General features: G+C 35.0%; 1 protein-coding gene across 4 annotated transcripts in view; it reads left to right on the forward strand.

The window, feature by feature from the left end:
* The window catches only part of ZNF652 (zinc finger protein 652), a 95,821-nt gene extending 76,421 nt beyond the window's left edge, over positions 1-19,400 (forward strand). For all 4 annotated transcript variants that reach the window (XM_074261207.1, XM_074261204.1, XM_074261205.1 and 1 more), the window contains exons 4-6: positions 145-260; positions 823-967; positions 9,930-19,400. In XM_074261207.1, coding sequence (XP_074117308.1) covers positions 145-260; positions 823-967; positions 9,930-10,435 — 767 coding nt within the window. In that variant the 3' untranslated portion in view covers positions 10,436-19,400. The remainder of the gene's footprint in view (positions 1-144; positions 261-822; positions 968-9,929) is intronic.
* Positions 19,401-20,754: the final 1,354 nt, after the last annotated feature.

Genomic DNA, 20,754 nt, shown 5'->3' on the forward strand with positions numbered 1-20,754 from the left:
CTCCTACTCAGGATATTGTCATTAATGCTTAAAAAATAATTCAAGAAATGGGAATATAGTTTTATAATAATAGAACATGTTTTTCTCCATATGATATTTTGGGTGAACTTAGTATTCTGAGTATAAATGCATTCTGTGTTGCAGCACATACAAAAGATATGCCATTTACATGTGAAACCTGTGGAAAGTCATTCAAACGCAGTATGTCACTCAAGGTGCATTCCCTGCAGCATTCTGGAGAGAAGCCCTTCAGATGTGAGGTGAGGAAATCGCCATTATGTTGAAGAAAGGCAGAAGAGAATAGTTTTGGGATATTTGGCACTATTTTTTGACAAAGAGATATATAGCTCAGTTCAAAATTTAATGTTTCTACAAAACCTTAAGAAATATACCCTATACAAATATGTTTGAATAGGACTCTATGTCTTTGTGGGGAGGGATGTTGTCTGTATTACTTAAAATTTTGTTTTTAACATACTATTAAGAAGCTCTGTTATTAAGCTTCTTGGATTAGGTCTATGTTTAGGAGATGATGCCATTGCCACTTTTATCACTTTATGGCAAGTTATGTTTCTTCCTTCAGCAGCAGAACTTGGTTCAAAACATATACGGATTTTTTTCCTCCTTTGTTCATTAGTAATTCACGTACAGACAAAGCAAAGAAAGAGATATCAAGGCATTCCCATTTTGATAGCTCAATTTCAGAGAAATGTTAGGATATGCTGGGATGGACAAGTTTTTGTTATATACTACTGCTTAAGTATAGCTGTTATACCCATCAACCAGTATGATTTAAGATTCTCTCTACTATGTCTAATACAGAACTGTGATGAAAGGTTTCAGTACAAGTACCAACTTCGCTCCCACATGAGCATCCACATTGGACACAAACAGTTCATGTGTCAGTGGTGTGGCAAGGACTTCAACATGAAACAGTACTTCGATGAGCACATGAAAACACACACTGGTAAGGACTTCTTGAGAAAGATACAAATACTTTGTACCCATGTTTTATGTCTTTTATGATCTTATGGAATAGAGATGGAGGATAGCTCTTAATTCTAAATCAGAAATGTGTATTATACCAGATATAACTTTTTGGTAAACAAAACTGATATAAGAAAAGACTAATTTAGGGGCAGCTAGGTGGTATAGTGGTTAGAGCACCAGTCCTGGAAGACTGAGTTCAGTCTGGCCTCAGACACTTAATACTTTTTAGCTATGTGACCCTGAGCAAGTCACTTAACCCCAATTGCCTCAGGGAAAAATAAAAAGACTAATTTGTAAATTAGAACATTAGCATATGATTATTCATTTGAAAGAAGAATTTGATTTACTGAAGTAGTTCTTGCTACAATTCTTTTAAATAATGAACTCTTATAGTTTAAAATGATAAGATTTATCAAAATTATGTTTTCACACAACTTTTCAGGAACATATCTATTAAGTAAAATGAGGTATGGCTACAATGGTTTTAAAAGTCAATTTGGATGTTTATAAAAGCATATGCATAGTTTAGTATTTGAAAACATTTATAGCATTTACTTGAACTGGGTAATTCTGTGAGCAGATTAATATCCACACACATGATTCATCTCCTCCCTCCCCCCAAAATCCTCAGATTATTGTCTTAATCTTTATTTTTCCATTTAAGCATGGGCTCTTTTTATCCCATATTAGTCGATGGTTTACTATTTATTTGCAAATTACTAGTTTTCTCAGTTAATTTCAGTTGTCACACTTTAGTTTATTCATAGAATGATAGCTCCAGAACCTTATATAATTTTAAAGGATTTCTTGTCTTTAGGCAAATAAATATCTATATGGAAAGGAGATAGAAGAAGGGGAAAGAAGATCTGGGATAACGTGGCTTGATCTCTGAACTAAACAGAGTTGGCCAGAGTAATATTTACTTTTGTTGTATGCTATTGTGGCTACACATGGTGTGTTAAAGTCTTAGTGTAAGTTTAAATTTATTAAGGCTTGGTTTTAGTTGGCTTATTTAAGTTTACTAAAACTTAATTATTAAAAACTTTTGGGACAGCTTGTATTATTATGAGAAGAAACTGTCAAAGTTTAGTAATTAAAGTGGTTGCAGAACCATGAGCAGTACTTAGCTAGCCAGATGGCATTTCAGAGGATGGATGACATTCTGAAGCCTATAAATTCAGCTAAAGAGCAAAATATAACAGTTAACTTGATGCTCATTTTAAAACCTATTGATCTTTCCCCCCTCTCCATCCTTCCTTTTCTTTCTTTGACTCTTTCTCCCTTCTTTCCTTCTACCTCTCCACTGCTGGTATAAGCCAATTTATAATCATTGTCTTTTCCCTTGATCTCCAGAAATAATTCTGTAACATAAGGTATTATCAAGTATTAAGTATTGTGGTCCAAATGCTAAGCATACAAAGACAAAAATAAAGCAGTCCTGTTTTCATAGATTATGTTCTATCAGGAGAGACAACATGTACAAACATAAATATTTACAAAATATACACAAACTAAATGCAAGTTTTGAGAGGGCATTAATAGCAGGGATCATGAAAGATTTCATGTAAATGGTGTTATGGGAGCTAAGTTTTGGAAAAAAACTATGAATTCTAAGAGATTGGAGTGAGGACGGAGTACATTTCAGGCATATTGGACTGTCAATTAAAAGGTGTGTTTACTGGAAATGGTGCGTTTTGTGAAGAATAGCAAGTAGGCCAGTTTGACCAGACCATAGAAAATAGAAAATAATATGTAATAGGCTAGAAAAATAGTAAAGACCAGTTTGGAAAAGGCTTAGATGAACAGAGAAGAAATAACAGGAAGTTAATAAAGTTTATCAGGTAGAGAAGTGACATTGGTCAGAGCTTGGTCATAGGAAAAACATCTCTTTATTGTCTATTCCCTTATGTTTTGTCACCTCATCTGTCAATTTCTTCACTATGCTTTACCAAAATCTCTCACAATTTAATCAGTCAACATATATTTACTGAGTGTTTAAAGTATACTTAGATGATGCTTGGACATTGTGGGGAAAATAAAAAATAGAAAAGTTCTGTCACCCTATTTCTTCCAACCTTAATCTAATCTTGTTGGAAAGACAAATTTACGTGAAATTATTTCAAGTAATACATGATAATACAGAGAAGGGGAGATCTAATAGGGAAGAAATAATTGGAGAAGTCTTCACATAGAAGGTGGCATTAAAATTGGGATTTGAAAAATGAGTAGAGTGAGGATTATCAAATTAAGATTTGGAGCATTCCAGAGAAAAGGAAGAACATGAGTGAGAGCAAGGAGATAAGAATAGTGATAAAGTCTGGGATGGGAGCTACTGGCAAGTAGTGAGAAATAATGTTGGATTGACAGAACAGAGTCTTTTATTGAACTTTTTAAAGAAAAGAGTTAGACTAAATATATTATAAAGCAGCGGTTACCAAAACCATTTGGTATTGGCTAAGAACTAGACTAGTTGATCAGTGGAATAGGTTAGGTTCAAAGGACAAAATAGTCAATAATTTTAGTAATCTAGTGTTTGACAAACCCAAAGACCCCAGCTTTTGGGATAAGAACTCACTGTTTGACAAAAACTGCTGGGAAAATTGGAAATTAATATGGCAGAAACTAGGCATCGACCCACACTTAACACCGGACACCAAGATAAGGTCAAAATGGGTTCATGACCTAGGCATAAAGAATGAGATTATAAATAAATTAGAAGAACATAGGATAGTTTACTTCTCAGACCTGTGGAAGAGGAGGGAATTTATGACCAAAGAAGAACTAGAGATCATTATTGATCACAAAATAGAAAATTTTGATTATATCAAATTGAAAAATTTTTGTACAAACAAAACTAATGCAGACAAGATTAAAAGGGAAGCAATAAACTGGGAAAACATTTTTATAGTCAAAGGTTCTGATAAAGGCCTCAGTTCCAAAATATATAGAGAATTGACTCTAATTTATAAGAAATCAAGCCATTCTCCAATTGATAAATGGTCAAAGGATGTGAACAGACAATTCTCAGATGAAGAAATTGAAACTATTTCTAGCCATATGAAAAGATGCTCCAAGTCATTATTAATCAGAGAAATGCAAATTAAAACAACTCTGAGATACCACTACATACCTGTCAGGTTGGCTAGAATGACAGGGAAAGATAATGCACAGTGTTGGAGGGGATGTGGGAAAACAGGGACACTGATACATTGTTGATGGAATTGTGAATACATCCAGCCATCCTGGAGAGCAATTTGGAACTATGCCTAAAAAGTTATCAAACTGTGCATACCCTTTGATCCAGCAGTGTTACTACTAGACTTATATCCCAAAGAGATTTTTAAAGAAGGGAAAGGGACCTGTATGTGCAAAAATGTTTGTGGCAGCCCTCTTTGTAGTGGCCAGAAACTGGAAACTGAGTGTATGCCCATCAATTGGAGGATGGCTGAATAAATTGTGGTATATGAATGTTATGGAATATTATTGTTATGTAAGAAATGACCAGCAGGATGAATACAGAGAGGCTTGGAGAGACTTACGTGAACTCATGCTGAGTGAAATGAGCAGGACCCAGAGATCATTATATACCTCAACAACAATACTATATGATGATCAATTTTGATGGATGTATCCCTCTTCAACAATGAGATGAACCAAATCAGTTCCAATAGAGCAGTAATGAATTGAACCAGCTACACCCAGTGAAAGAACTCAGGGAAATGAGTATGAATTACATAGAATTCCCAATCCCCCTGCATTTTTTATTTCCTTCACAGGTTAATTGTACACTGTTTCAAAGTCCAATTCTTTTTATATAGCAAAACAACTGTTTGGACATGTATACAGATATTGTATTTAACCTATACTTTAACATATTTAACATGTATTGGTCAATCTGCCATCTGGGGGAGGGGAAAAATTGAAACAAAAGGTTTTGCAATTGTCAATGCTGAAAAATTACCCATGCATATATCTTGTAAATAAAAAGCCATTAAAAAAAAGAAAGAAAGAAAAGAGACTACAAAAACCTAATTCGTCTCAGAAAAAAGGAGGAGGAGGAGGAGGTGAAGAAGGAGGAAGAGGAAGAGGAGGAGGAGGAGAATTGGACAAGGGAAAGTCAGTGAAGTTATAAGACCAAGAAATAACAAAACAGAATATAAAAAATGAAAAGATAAAACATAATGTGAAACACAAGAAAAACAACACATCTGGAGAATAGATGAAGAAGAACAAATACAAGAATGATTGGACTACCTGAAAGCTGTGACCAAAAAAGAACCTTGATACAATAATACAAAAAATAATCTAAGAAAATTGTCCTGGGGTGATGGAACATGAGGAGAAAATAGAAATAGAAAAAAAAAAATCCACTAATCACTACCTCAAGGAAATCTTTTATGTAAAATACATAGGTATATTATTGCTGAATTTCAAAATCCCCAGATCAAAGAGAAAATTTTGTACAATTCAATTGTACAAAAACAATTCAGATATATTGGAACTACAATTGGAAATGTGCAGGACTTATCAATAGCTACAAAAAAAAAAAAAACCTGCAGGTTCTGGAATCATATATGCATGCCAGCAATCAAAACAACTAGGCTTATGGCCAAAAATATCTCATCTAGCTAAATTATCCATAATATTGCATTAAAAAAAAAAGACATTCAATGAACTTGCACATTTTCAAGACTCTCAAACAAAATCTAATTCAGTAGAAAATTTAACATTTAACAGCCAGTATCAAACATCAGTTTCAAGGAACTTAACATGAACAAAATACATGAAAATGTATGTTCTATGTTGAACATCAGCAATTTGGTAACTCAAAAGAAAGATTAGGGCAGGATTGAATATATGATCTGATTCTATAAAGTAAAACCACCTAGAAAAAAGTAGAAATAGTAATTATGTTATACAAATGAAGAATAGACATAGAGGCATTAATGGGAGGAAGAAGGTTTATAGTTCTGACAGCCTAGTCACATCAGGAATGGGTTAGATAGGCAGTGCTACACATATACCATTAAAGATATAGCACCTTTCAAAATTTATAAAGAAATAAGGAGAAAGGGATGAGCAAAGGGGAAAGCAAGGGATGGGAGAATAAGACAAGGGAGGAATACATGCATGGGTGAGGGGAAGTTATGTAATAGCCAGGCAAATTAATGAGCAGAATTAAAACAGAAGAGTTAGCAGAGATAGGAAAGAAGAGATACAGCAAACACAAGAAGAATCAGTACAGCTAATAATCATTGATGTTAGACAAAAATCAAAGATTTAGTCGAGAGAAATCTACATTATATGTCAGCCATACTAATACTGTTTTAGATGCATGTTTATATATGGGTAAATGTGTGCACATGTGTGTGTATGTCTGAATATATGTAAATATTTGCGCATTTTGTTTTATGTATATGTGTATGTATGTGAGTGGATCTGTGGGTGGATGTGAATGTATGTGTGTGTGTGTTCGTATATATCTGTACATGTATATATAAATGTATCTGTGCTTAACTGTAGCCTTATAGCCTGCTTGGGGGAGATGGAGGAATGAAAAGGGGTAAAAAGAATAAAGTAAAACAAGTGTGCAGCAGAGAACAAAAGAACAACTCACAAGGAAACAAAAAAAAAAAAAAAAAAAAAAAAGTTGGACACTCATGAATATCATTTCTTTTACTATTATATATCCTTTCTTGAACTGGTAATTTATTGTTACGTATTTTCAATTCTTCCCAATGTGAAATCTGTTTTATTCTCCTTTTTATTTTTCTTTTTTTCTATTCTGTTCTAATTTAAAAAGAGAGAGAAAATTATCAGCTTAGCAGTGGCAATCAAAGTCATGAAAATGTTTAAGCGATATCAGGCAAGAGACTTACTGAAAGACCAAGAACTCTGAGACAAAAAGTCAGTAAAGGCCAGAGGTTAATGAGAGAAAAAGCCAGGATAGTATAATTTTTAAAGGAAAAAGATAGTTTTGTAGAGAGAACATTGGTGATTATTTTAAATATAATAGATAAAATAAAATGAGAACAGAGGAAGAAGAATATGAATTGTCAAAAAGGAAATCACTAATGACATTAAAGAGAACATATTCAGGAACTTTGTAAGCCAAATTACTAGGGTTAAAGAGGAATTCTTTAAATCAGGTAGGTGATATAATGAATAGAGTTCAGGACCTGGAGTCAGAACCACCTGAATTCAAATCCAGCCTCAAACATCAGCTGTGTGGCTCTGGGCAAGTCACCTAAACTTGTTTGCCTTAGTTTCCTTATCTGGGCAAACTATTCCAGTGTCAGAAAAGTATCAGACACAACTGAAAACAACTAAACAACTAAAAAAAAAAGAAAAAAAATGTATTACTTAGTGATGGAAATGGAATACAACTATAACTATAACCCACTCATTTAAAAATTTTTAGCAGTAAAAGGGGAGAGAAATTGAATAATATGGAGACAATGGGAGGTTTGATTTTGGGGGGTTGTTTTTTTTTTGTTTTGTTTTGTTTTTAGATTTTCCCCCCCAAAAAAATGGAGATCTGTGCATATTTGAAGTGTTGGTAAAAGCACTCCTGGAGAGGAAAGATTGAAGATATTGGGAAGGGAGTAGATAAATGTGAAAACAAAATTCTCTTCCAGCATAGAATGGGAGCAAGGTGATTAGCTTTTTGAAAGGTTCTTCTTTTTTAGAAATTTAAAAAAAAAAAAAAGATAGGATGAGTGTAGAAAGTGTGGTGAGTTGAGCACATTACATAGGCCTGAGCATTGAATGGTGTGAATCTCAGTGAAATGAGCAGGATTTTCTGAGGGTATAGCTTGAGGGAAATAAAGGATTATGAACCTGATTAGAAACTTGGGAAAAGTAGAGACAGAATAAAATAGCAATTGAGAGAAATTCCTTGAAGAATCAGCCAGTAATGAATTAAACAATTGCTGAATATTGACAAAGAATTAGTTCAAATCTAATTCATAAATTGTTGGTGAGCCAGTTATTCAATGATGTATCTTTCTCTAATTCAGAATGGAGAAAGAGGTACAGTAAAGTTGATTTAGTTTTGAACATTGATACAGTGGAGGGTCCCATGGATTTGGGAACCTGAGGGGAACACTATATTGGTATAAGAAATATTGATGAATTTTTGTGAAAAGTCATTGTGGTCATGAAATCCAGGTTGGGTAAGAAATCTAGCATAGTTAGGTTAATATTTAAAAAGCTAATGGACTTGGAAGAAGAAGTTGAGTGATCAAAGTCTCAGATATAGACAGAGACTAAGGAGGAGACAGTTCTATATATTCACAACTTTATTTCTTTTATGGTGAGGGTGAGGAGGTGAAAGAAAAAAAAGAAAGAAAGAAACAGGTCTGGGTAAAGGGAAGTTTGGTCAGAGTAGTATAATACACATAATAGGCACAATGGAAGGGAGTGGTAATCAAGAGGACTGATTGCAGAGATGAAACACTATGATTGAGTTGGATGAATGTGTCAATTAAAGAATGAAAGATGGTATCTAGATTAGCAGGTATAGAGAAAAAGAATGAAATAAACAGTTAAGTGAAAGAAGGGAAACACATCAGAACTGAAGGGATTTCAGATCATCTAATCCAACTCCCTCATTTTATAGATGAGATTATTGGGCAACCAAATAGGCCCAGTAGCTAGAATACTGGAACTGGAGGTAGGTGGTATGATCCTGGACAAGTCACTTAACCTCAGTTTTAATTTTCCCATTTGTGAAATAGAGCTAATAATAGAATTGTAGTGATGATGAAATGTGCTAATATGTAGTATGTTCTGCAAACCTTCAGTTATAATTTATTGTTGATTATTATCATCATCAGAGTCCATAGAGGTTTATTGACTCACCTACAGTTTTACAGGGAGTAAAGGCAGAACAAAGTGTTCTCATGCACCCATTACACCAAGGCTAGTCTTGGAGAGCTAGTGAGTTAAGGAACTCACTATAGAGTTTGAGACCCCCTAGTTACCCTCAGCCTGATTTAGCCTGTCTGTCAAAACAGTTTATTGGGGTGTGATCACTACTTATGCTACAGCTTCTTGGACCCATGGGTCAGAGTTAAGTGCATCAGTTCGAAAGATAGAAAGCAGCCCTATACTCATCAGAGACAGTGCTGTGTTCTTATGAGCTAAGCAGAATTGAATTAGCTCAGAAATGTGAGATGCACAACATTAGAGAGTCTACCCCAAATGTTCATAGTGACTGTGTCCAACTTATGGTACACCATTTCAAGCTCATCTTGAGTGGACACACTGCAGCTTGATTCTAACATTGTAATGTCATTTTCATCCTCTTTAAGAACAAAGAACAACAACCAATCAAAGGTTGAATTTGAATTCATTTAAACACATTTAAACTTCAGATTCAGTGAAGCTGAAGGGAGAAAAGTAGATTTCAGATAAACTGGAAAATCTAGTTGCCTATGTGAAGTTTGTATTGCTTTTAAAGTCCAAAATTCAGGAGTAGACTCATATGCTGAATATTATGTGAGGAAATATAATAGAAGGCAGAGTTTTTCTGTAGGAAATTCTCAGTTAAAACTTGTGAAACCTCAGATAATAACTAGAAACTACTAGAAGTGTACTGACAAGAACTAGTATAGGAAAGAGTTGATCCCTACAATAAAGTTCAGTAAAACATAGCTTTGCTAGAAAGCATTAGAATAACATATCAAAGACTACTACTTTAGTGACTTCTTTTAAGGCACATATGTATGATACCTTAGACATAGGTTTTATTTTACTTTTAATAGCTCTATTGTCATTAATCCCAGATTTGGAGGTTTATAATTACTAGAATATAGTTTAGCATATTTTGATAAGGTAGAACTTTTTTTTTTTTAAATGCGGAAATGTTGCTTGTACAGAATACTCACAGATGCAGTTTAGTGTATTCATTGGTTTTTGTCTCTTTGTCACCTCAGGAGAGAAACCTTTTATCTGTGAAATCTGTGGCAAAAGCTTCACCAGCCGCCCAAATATGAAGAGGCACCGCAGAACTCACACAGGCGAGAAGCCCTATCCATGTGATGTGTGTGGCCAGCGGTTTCGCTTCTCCAACATGCTCAAGGCTCACAAGGAGAAGTGTTTTAGGGTTACCAGCCCTGTGAACATCCCGCCTGCTGTCCAGATCCCACTTACAACTTCCCCAGCCACCCCGGTTCCTTCCATTGTGAACACACCCACAACCCCTACCCCACCAATCAATATGAATCCAGTAAGCACTCTTCCCCCAAGGCCCATCCCCCATTCTTTTTCACATCTTCACATTCACCCACATCATCCTCATCACCTCCCCATCCCTCCAGTCCCTCATTTACCCCCACCTCCAGCCCTCTTTAAGAGTGAGCCTTTAAATCATAGAGGCCAGAGTGAGGACAACTTTCTGCGACACCTGGCAGAGAAGAACAGTTCAGCACAACATCATTAACAAATATCTTCTTCAATCTATTGTCCCTTGGGTATGTGCCCACTTGAGAGTCTGCAGAGTGGGAATCGATGAAGTTATCTGTAGCTCTATCCCACTCCCTCTTAGCCTCCAGCAAAAGAGCTTTGTCATTGGCTTGGTGTACCAGCAGATCCAAGTGAATGAGAAGACTACCTTTGGCTCAAAGAGGAGAAGGATCATCGTAATCAGGGGAGCCAATGGAACTAAAGCCCAATATGCTTCCTCTTTATTCATGACTTTTATAAATTTCAAATATTGAGACTTGTGGAATTTTATAATTTCATATCAGCTGATGAGGTATGCTTGCTTTTATATCCTGGACTTCTCCTCAAAGAGGAGATAGGCCTGGTTTCCTTTTACTAATCGGGAAGGCTGTGAGATTAATCCAGAGCATTAATTGTATCACTGTGTATTGTAACAAATTATTTTCAGCTTTTGATGCCAGCATCAGAGGTGGACTGGCTACATATCACAGTATATTAAGCATTATAGAGAAAAACAAAAATTTCTTTTTGTGTAGCTCTCTCCTAACACACTCTTTATTTTACTACAGAAATTATTTTAGAGTTTTTGTATAGACCTCTTTAGTAGTTACCTGTTTCTAAAATGAAATGTATTTCAATAAGCGGTGTAATTTTTTTCAGTGTAGCTGGACCTATGTTGTAAAATAGAAAAATTTTTATAATCATCAAAATGTGATTCTTAAAGATGCATATAGCTTCTATAGTTAAAAGTTATCCTTACATCCGTACTACTCAAAGGTGCTTCAGAGACTAAATGTATCTGAGAAGGTCTCCAGGCCAGATTGCTGCAAAAATTATGTTTCGCTTTCAGAACTTGTTATAAGTTATTTGGTAGTTTTTAAATCTCCACTTCCTACCCAAGTGTCTCTTAGGCTCACTAGACATGCTCTTTTACCTTAGGGTGGAGTGTTATATGAAATGTTTTGAAAAGGAGTGGGTCACTTTCCAGGGAAAACACCGAAGAGCATACATGTGTGTGCACACATGCGTGTGTACACGCACACACATACATTCACACATGTTTTGAAAACATGAGAAGTTGCTCACCACCTAGAAAAGGGCAGGGAGTAGAGGCTGTCTCATGTCAGTCATGGCTGTTCCCTATTCTCATGAGGAATAGTGTTCGTGTTTAACTTTTATGATATGACTAATTTGAATCTCATATCATGTGCTGCTTGTTTTCAGGTTGCTTTCTTTTTCTGGAGTTGTTAGGAGAAGGAAAAATACAAAACACAAATCACAAACATGATATTGCTGATAGAGGATAAGGAGGCATTTAAATGAGAACATGAGCTGGTCATATGATTAAAAATGTCTTTTGTCACTGGATATATCTACAACTTGGAGCTTTTCTTATGTAACATAATAACAAAGAAAAACTTCACTGCCCTAAGCAAATGTTTCTAAAATAGCCAATTTGAACAAGTGGTAGGGATAGCACACCTCTGATACTTTCAGCCTGGTAACTTATTTTTTCAGATATTGATGATATTCTAGCAAGAATTAGTAGTTATTATAGGGAATGGTTCAGCAGAAGGTCTTGCACATTGGTTATATTCAACTGCTAAATGGCTGTCCTATTTTTCTTCTTTCTATTTTAATTTAAATAGATATGACTCTCATAGTAAGCTTAAAAATTGGTGTTGCCCTCATCTCAGAGAACTGAGTTTTGGCTGTTATTATTTTCTTTTAATTTTGTGTTTTACCTCAAAATTCCCCAATGTTTCCCCCCATATTTTCAAATAACTGCCTCTACCAGTACCCCAACATTTGAAGGTTCATTTTTGTTTTCAAATGTGCAATTGTATTAGAGGTTCTCTTCTGGATCATGGACTATTATGTTATTACTAAAACTGAGGACTAAAGTCCTTGTTTTAAAATGTCACATTCTTTTCTATTAGCTTTCTTATTCTGATCTTCTTAGTTTTGTCTGTGTGCTGTGAATTAGTATAGGAAGCTTTTGGAATGGGAGAGAAAAGGCATCTCTGGCTACAAAGCTTTCTATTTTATGTGTAAGTCTTTAAAAATTGGGACAGTTTTAAAGAGTTATTTCTCTTGATATTTAGATACATTTTTTAAAGCTCCCAGGTACATAAGCCAATAAGGAAAGCTAGATCCTTATTTATATATTTTATCTTTAGTGGCTGTTCTCCCATAAACTCCTTGCATTCCATGCCACATTTTTCTTCTACATTTTTGTGTAGTGCACTACTTTATAATCAGACCTGTTAAAAATGCTTTGTTTTATTATTAAGAAGGTATCTCAGTTAACTATATTGTACTTTGTTCTAAACAGCTTTACAGTATTAGACAGCCATTCTGAATTATAATTCAAGACCATTTTGTTGTCCATTTCCTAGGAATACTGTAATGATACACTGGGAATTTCAGGTGGTTCTACCTGTGATTTGGGAGTTGCAAATCTATATCCTGTAAGAAAGAACCCACAACCCATGGGAAATCCAGTATTAAGTAGTCATCCCCCCCAAAAGCTCAAAAGGGCTATCAAAAGATTCAGCTAAAATTATCACAAAATATAATGACTGGTGAAAGTCATTTTGGAGCAGCCTTTTAAAAATCTCCAATACTTGTCTATTTTTGTTTTCTGGGTTTTGAATTTACTTGACTGGTATCCATGGTTTTAAGGAAAAGTACTCAGAAAATATAATGTGTCTTCATAATTTTCATATTAAAAATTAATCAAGACACATTATAGAATATTTACGAGTGCTTCTGAACATAACAACTTCATGATTAAGCCTTAAACAAAGACCTGTGTCAGGTTAACCTAAAAACTCAGGAACTCAAGAGTTGAAAATTTGGTTGATAGTCTTTACTTGGCTTCCCTAATAGGTATGTGAGCTTCTATCTTCTCGAATTACATAGTCCCATGACCCTGCAAACTGCTTAGTATGATTAATTAGATGTTCATCTTTTTAGAAAAAGGATATGGAGGAAGAGTTTGGTCTCTAGTTTTTGCTATATATATCTTTACATAAAGTCTCTAAAGGACTTTGAAGACTACGTTATGCAGTGTATTTAAGTATTACATTGGTGTTAAATAAGGCTATTACAATCTTATTGTCTTTGACAGTTGCTATCCCATTGCTTAAAGTGTGACCTATTTGAAGATACAGTGACATTTTTGAGTTAAAGTAGTAGTATACATTTTCTTTACCTTTTAAAAACTCAAATAAGAAATCTTAGCCCATAATGTAAAATTGCTGCTTTACCTAGTTGAATCAGGTTAGCTCATATTGAGTGAGATTTTTTTGGTTTGAACAATGGAGAAAAAGGAAACATAACCTAAGTCTTATGGCACATAGCTTCACTGCCACCTATATATTTGTGACTTCATTCTTACATACTTTTAATGAGAAAGAGAGGCTTCCGTGTAAATTTTACCATAGTATCAAAAGAAACGTTAGAGAATTAGTAGCATGTATTTTGCTTGAAGCCTACCATTTTGCATTAACTTCTCTAAATGAATGGCTGAGCATGAAAGTACCATAGTTGTACTTGATGGTTTGGAAATACCTTTCCAATATTCCCTTTAATTTGGTTGTTCACTTACTGTGTGCCTGGTGGTGATGTCTTCTGTGGAAAAGATGTTTGCAAATACTGAATTTCCTAATTTCTTCTTCCTTTTATGCCTGATTTTTTTTTTAAGTTTTCATATTCATTGGTTTGGATGTTTTTGTTTACTGGCAGTTTCTGATTTTTACACAAAAACAATTGTGATAAAAGTCATTTAAGAAATATATTCCATTTTGCAAAACCCTTGTCAATTTGACATATAAAGAAATATAGATAACTTTGTCACAGCAGACTACTCATGTTAAATTTAGAGATATTTCTGCTTGATTTTATATAAATAAGGATATTATATTATGTAAAACAAGTTAGGTTTGTATGCCCACAAAATAAGCATTTTTGATGTGCTTCTAGATTTAGAATCATGAGAATATTTGACAAAGGGGGATAAATTGCTTTTAAGAATTCTGCCAATTGTATTTAAGGTCATCTCATTTGGAATTCTGTATATTTTACAATTGGACAAATCAATGTTGGCTTTATTTTCCTTTGAAAAACTTACTCCTTTGCTAAACCAAGATTAGAAATCCCATTCAAAAATAAAACATTTTTCAGTAATGGAAAGGTCATAGATTATTAGCGATAGTAACATAATTATGCAATAATTATATTAATTATAGCTTTTAAGCTAGACTACTTTTGACATCTATAGAATTTATAATAATTAATAATGACCTTCCAATTCTGGATTACTACCTCGATAAAGCAAACCAGACATCCTCTCTCCCCTTATTATGGAAGCCATAAAAGTTGCCACCAATATGTCCATTTTCTTAGTTCCTTACTTTTCTACTCTATAATCCTGACTTTTTATAGCAATCAAATCTTTTTGTCTTAGAGAAAGGGCTCTACAAGTTTGGACCAGCATGGAATTTTAGCTTCTTTGGTTTAAATTTGGAGGACTAGGTGAATTCATCAGGTGAATCAAATTCCCCGTTTAAGTCAAGCTTTTACCCAGGTGTATTTTTTACTCATAGAAAACTAGCATCTTGCCCTTTCCTATTCTTTGTTTTCTGCATTGTTGCGGAAATTATTTGTGGAATGAAATTCTACTTTATTGCTCTATTGATTAATTAATAATTGGTGTGTCATCAAATCACCTTTTGGAATTGTTTCATTTCCTTAAGTTACACAAATAAATGCAAACCTACATTTTCTTATCTTTCTTCCACCATTGCAGCTTAAGCCCTCTCTCTTTCTTGAGTGCCTTGAAGAAACCAGCATTCCTGGAAATTTTTCTCCCTGGTTTAGATCCTACCTCTACTTCATTTTCCATGAATGTTGGATTTTGTCTTTAATCTATTAGGTTTAGTTCTTCAGAAACTAATAAAAGCCTCAGACAGAAATTTTGAACATATCTTTGAATGAATTCTCTTCCCTGATTTTCCAGGTTTTATGGTAGCAACTGATTACATATTAGTTATACCTCTAGACATTCACCTCCTGTCTCTTGAGTAACTAAAGGCTTGGTCCTGTGTCTTGACTCCTAACATTTGCTTCCTTAGCTCTGGAAAATAATTTCATTGTATATTCCATGTACAGTTTTTGCCCAGGTTGGTCTTCCTGAATTCTTCCTTTTTCACTTAAGGGGGATGAGCATCAATGCTGCTGTGATTATACAATACCTTTCTCATTTGTTCTCTCTCTCTCTAAGAATTAATTTGCAAATTTGTCCATGAAATTTTTTTTCTTACTCAAATCTAATTCAAAATTGTTTGGTTTTTTCCAGACCTTTTGTCTTGACTGTTGTCTAACCTTTCTTTCACCATGTCCATGATCATCCAAGCCAATGACTTTTCTTTGTTTTTCTCTTTGGGATACTGGTCTTAAAATAGTTGCACTTCCTTTTTAAATTCTTGCCTTATCTCTCCCACTATTTCTTTGCCCTCTTTTTTCCATGCTTCTCCTTCTTTTTCAACCTCCTAAAACATCATTTAACTCTTTCTTTATAGTTTTCCCTACAATCAGTTTTTACAGTATAATTATTACTCAATATGAAGGACATTAAACAAACAAACAGAAAAAAGAGTTGCTTTATGATCTGTACGTGATAGCAGGTTCTGAATTGATAAAGTACTTCAGCATTATGCTTTACTGCCACCAAATGGGTTTGTGCTGTGCATAGAACTCTCTTCCTTTCCATTTTTATCCAAAACTGAAAACAAAATCCTTTAAGAAAAAAGGAAACTAAATTACTTGGGTTTTTTGTTTGTTTTAATGGAATGCAAACTATTAATCTGAATATTTTTGCTGTCATCAAAACCTTTGCATTATCTTTTTAAAGCTACTCTCCCTAAATTCACATTCTTTTGGTGAGTAGTCCTTGGAGTTTTCAAGAATAAACTCATAAGAAGAAAAGGGGAATATGGTGAGGCAGAAGACCAGAGAATATAGTTGTTTGTGAAACATTAATTCTTTTTGTCTGAGCAAGCCTCTCCATTTCCACTGTGTACCCCATCATGTTACTGGTTGACCAAGAAAAAGATTCATGGATAGTTGAAAGTTTAGCTATACATTTTGGGAAACTAGTTTAGAAACCATGTGAATTTTTTTTCTTCTAAATTAACATTTTGTTACATGAAAAAAATTTCCTATATCATTACTTTTCACTTGACTCATCTGTTTCTTAATAATGGCACCCAGAGGTTTGGCTTTCCCAAGTATTTGTTGGCTGACAACATTTTTTAACTATTCTCTATAACTGTGCTAAGCAGAAAGTAGTGATGAACATTTGAAAAAAATGAAAGTAAGTCTGTCAAGAAAACTTTGATGATCTGTCCTTTCGCTGAGTAGCAGAGTTTTGAAACAGTCAGCAGAGGGGGCCCTTGTTCTCTCAAGAGGCTGTCTCAGAGCCTACCTGATCCAGGTTTACACCTTACTTGTGAAGACCATCTCTACTAGGAGAAGAGATATGATAAATTACTTCTATGAGGATGGAACAGGAAAGGACATGGCAAAGAAGTAGTTAAATTTTGTTTAACTTTGAAAGGTATCTGCTACTCAATGCTTATCTTCCTAATTAGCTAAAGACGGACTGAATGTGTTGAAGAGAAGTATTCTTGAATGTACATCTCTCCCTGGTTTATATATCTTTAGTGGGGGGGGGGAAGGGAAGGGTATTGTGAGAGGGAATAGCTTAACTAACAGGATTGATGTCTCAAATCACATTTTACATAGGACTTAAGAAACCAATCTGTTTACATTTGAAAATCATTAGGAAATAATTTTCACCCAGGACCTAACTTCTTTTCTGCTTGATCATTTGAATCATTCTTGATTTAGGTCAAGAGTTTAATTAATGGAATATGATTTCAGTGTTTGCTGTTAAGGTTCTATCCTTGAGTTATAAGCAGCCTCTGAAAATCTGATCAAATGCCTTTCAATATTCCACATTTAGTATGTATGTACATTTTATCCATCTTTTTGCAGGAGCTATATAATTATTAATAAATCTGTCATTATTCAGCATTACTGTATTTGGCCCCAGGGAAGCAAAGCAGCAGGATCTTTAAAACATCTCAATTGGGAGGAAAAAAAAAAAAAACAGCTCTTGTATTATGTAACTTTATTTTCTATTCCTCCCTGCTTACTTCAGTGTTTACTTTTAACTTTGGGTTCTGAAACTTTATTTTCTCTTATAAGTACAATAAATCACTGTCCTAGTTCCCTTGATATAGGCAGACTGGTAGGGAATGCGTTGATGCCAGGAATCAGAGATATTTGGGGAGCATAATTGAGTAGGTTAGCCTGACTAGCCTGTTTAAATAATAATGCCCAATGATGAGAGCCAGTCCTTTTCCATCTGGTGTAGAAGCTTTTTCTTAAGAGTTCTCATATACCGAATGCCAAAGCAGGAAGGCAATCTTGTTTTCTCTTTCCTGCCCTTTTCCTTAACCTCTCCCCTCTACATTATCCCTTATTTGCAGTAGTTGGGAAGAATAAATCACTAACTCTCAGGAGTGAGGAAGAGGTGAGAACATTCTTGTTGTTTTAAATTTTATAAGGAGACTTGAAATCAAGTTTAGTCCCATAGTATGGGATAGGTAGTCATACCTCCCCATCTCAGCTCCAAATGGATAACTGTTACGCCAGTCATTATCTCCTGGGTCAGACCCAAGGCCTTGAACCATGGGGTGATATCTTTAGCAGGCACTCCTTCAGTTTGGAATTCAATCTGGTCCTCTGTGCTCTGTTAGGTCAGAGGCAGACAATCCAAAGTATTTATCTTTGCCATGACCAGGAGCAACAGATCCTCCTGAACATAAACAGGCAAGTAAGCACCTAAAGAGAAATACTTAGGTATCAGCCAGCAGAACAAGTGGCATTGGTACCTGGAAGACTAAATCTTAACTCTAGTTCTTTTTTACCCAGCCTAATCAGACCCCTGAGAAAGCCCATCCAGCACAGATCATTGATTCTATCCACTTGTAACCCAGCGCTTGACAGAAGAGCACTGAAGTTGTGATCAGCTTAGTAGCAGATACTTAGGTATAACTTGTTTGTCTTTTTTTTTCCCCTTGACAGTACATAAATCACTTGCACTTTTCTTTATTTCTTAAGGAAAAAAAAAATCCATTTTGCTTGCCAGGAAGCGTTGAGCGTTAGGTTTACAAAGCTTGTTGTTGAATGTTAAAAACTTGTCCAAAGGAGTTTGGCAAAATAGAAGCTGCTTGGTCCCTGTTCTTGCCTTCTCTGTCATAAGGATTATTAAGGCTATGTAGCTTGGATGCTTATGGCAAGTCCAGAACAGGGCAGCATCCCTCTCCTACCTCTCTGTGGAGATGCAATTGAAGGTCAAATTAGACTTGATGTAGGGCAGGTATCCCTCATGCTGCAGCAAGTTCAAAGGAGTCTTTGAGTTGGGGAGGTGACAGACAAATAGGACAGGATTTCTGGTCTGGAAAGATCCCCGGGAGAGGCAGTTTGCCCCCAGGAATTGCAGTGAAGTAGAACTGAGCTCTCCTTTAGCATTTCCAAACTAGTATATGCCATCTAGTTTCCTGGGGCACTTTTTTCCAGTATCCTGTCAGACCCCTCATTGTATTGATTCTTTTCCCTTTGTGTTGACCATACCATAATTATTATTTTTTTTTTTTAGCAATTGAGAATGCACTTTTATTTCAACTCAATCATGATTTTAAACATAAAAATTATAGATTGTTAAAACTACTTTTTGTGTATTTTTAACCACTCAATGTAGCATTGTATATTTTATTCTTGTGAGACTCTGGTACAAGGTGTGCCGCTTCACGATATTTCCGAGATGCTGGGCCTTTGGATGTGTACGGTAACCCACCTAATGCTAATGTTCAAAGTAAAAGAAGTAGCCATATCTGTTGCACCTGTGTCTTTCTTTCCTGACTATTCCTAAGGGAAGAATACATTTCCTCCCTTCTCTTTGAGGTGATGAACAAACACTTGAAAATGGTTATATACTAGGAACCATGTGGAAGTCTGATTATTTTAAGTTTTAACAATCACTATGAAAGTGTTTTTAAGTAATGGTAATAAATTACACTGAGTCATCCACCCAAGCTGGCCCAATGACACATTTTGTGGTCCAGTACCCAAAGTTATAGTGGACAAAGGGTTTGGGTTTTCTGTAGAGTGAGCTGATGCAAAACCTTTATTAATCAATACTTAGCCTCACTTAATTGCTAACCAAGCCTCAGATGAGGTAGGAAAATGACAAGTCCTCCTAGAAATTGACATTTGGCTTCTGAACTTAATTTAAGGAAGAAGTTGGACTTAAAAAACTGCAAACTGCATTCAGTGAAAAGTCAGAGGTGTAGGATTTTTAGCATTTAGGTGGACATCTCCCACTCTGCAAAAACAAAAAGTCCTCTAGAGATGGACTTTCTTGTCTTCAGGGCTTCTCCTCTAATTTACTGCTTCAAGTTAAACTGCTACTAAGGAATTTCCTTCCCCAGGACCAAGGAATTCTCTCCCATTTACCATTGCTGTTGCTGTTGGGTAGGATTGAGTGAAGATTTCCCTTTGTTTAACTCATACCCCAGCAAATGAATGAGTGTTCTCCTATAACTCAAACCACAGAAATTACATGTTTCTTCTACACCAACAGTGTCAAACTCAAATAGAAATGGGGCTACTAATCAACACACAAGAGCTGCATATTAAATTAGTTTTAAAATGTAATATTACTTGTGTTTCATTATATTTTTGTTCATTTTGTTAAATATTCATTAGTTATATCTGGTTCCGGCCAGTTGGAATGTTTGACACCTCTGTTCTAGAACCATTCTACATCTGATTTAACAAGCATTTACTGAGTGTTGACTATATACAAGGGGCAGCTAGGTGGCGCAGTGGACAGGGTGCCAGCTCTGGAGTCAGCAGGGAGTCTGAATTTAAATTTGACCTCAAACATTTACTAGTGTGTGACTATGAGCAAGTCGATTAACCCTGTGTGCTCTCAGTTTTCTCATCTGCAAAATGAACTGGAAAAGTAAATAATAGACCACTGTCTTGCCAAGAAAACCCTTAAATGGGGTCACAGAGTTGGACATGACTGAAATGACCCAAGAACTACACACAAAGCACTGGAGCTAAAAAGAAATGAAAATATACTTACCTTCAGAAGAATTTCAATTCTAATGATTTACTATAAACATTGGCATACAATTAATGTATAATTACCTAATCTTATTCACTTCAATATTTATT

Source organism: Sminthopsis crassicaudata, chromosome 4 (genome assembly GCF_048593235.1).
Source record: "Sminthopsis crassicaudata isolate SCR6 chromosome 4, ASM4859323v1, whole genome shotgun sequence".
Classification (NCBI taxonomy): domain Eukaryota; kingdom Metazoa; phylum Chordata; class Mammalia; order Dasyuromorphia; family Dasyuridae; genus Sminthopsis; species Sminthopsis crassicaudata.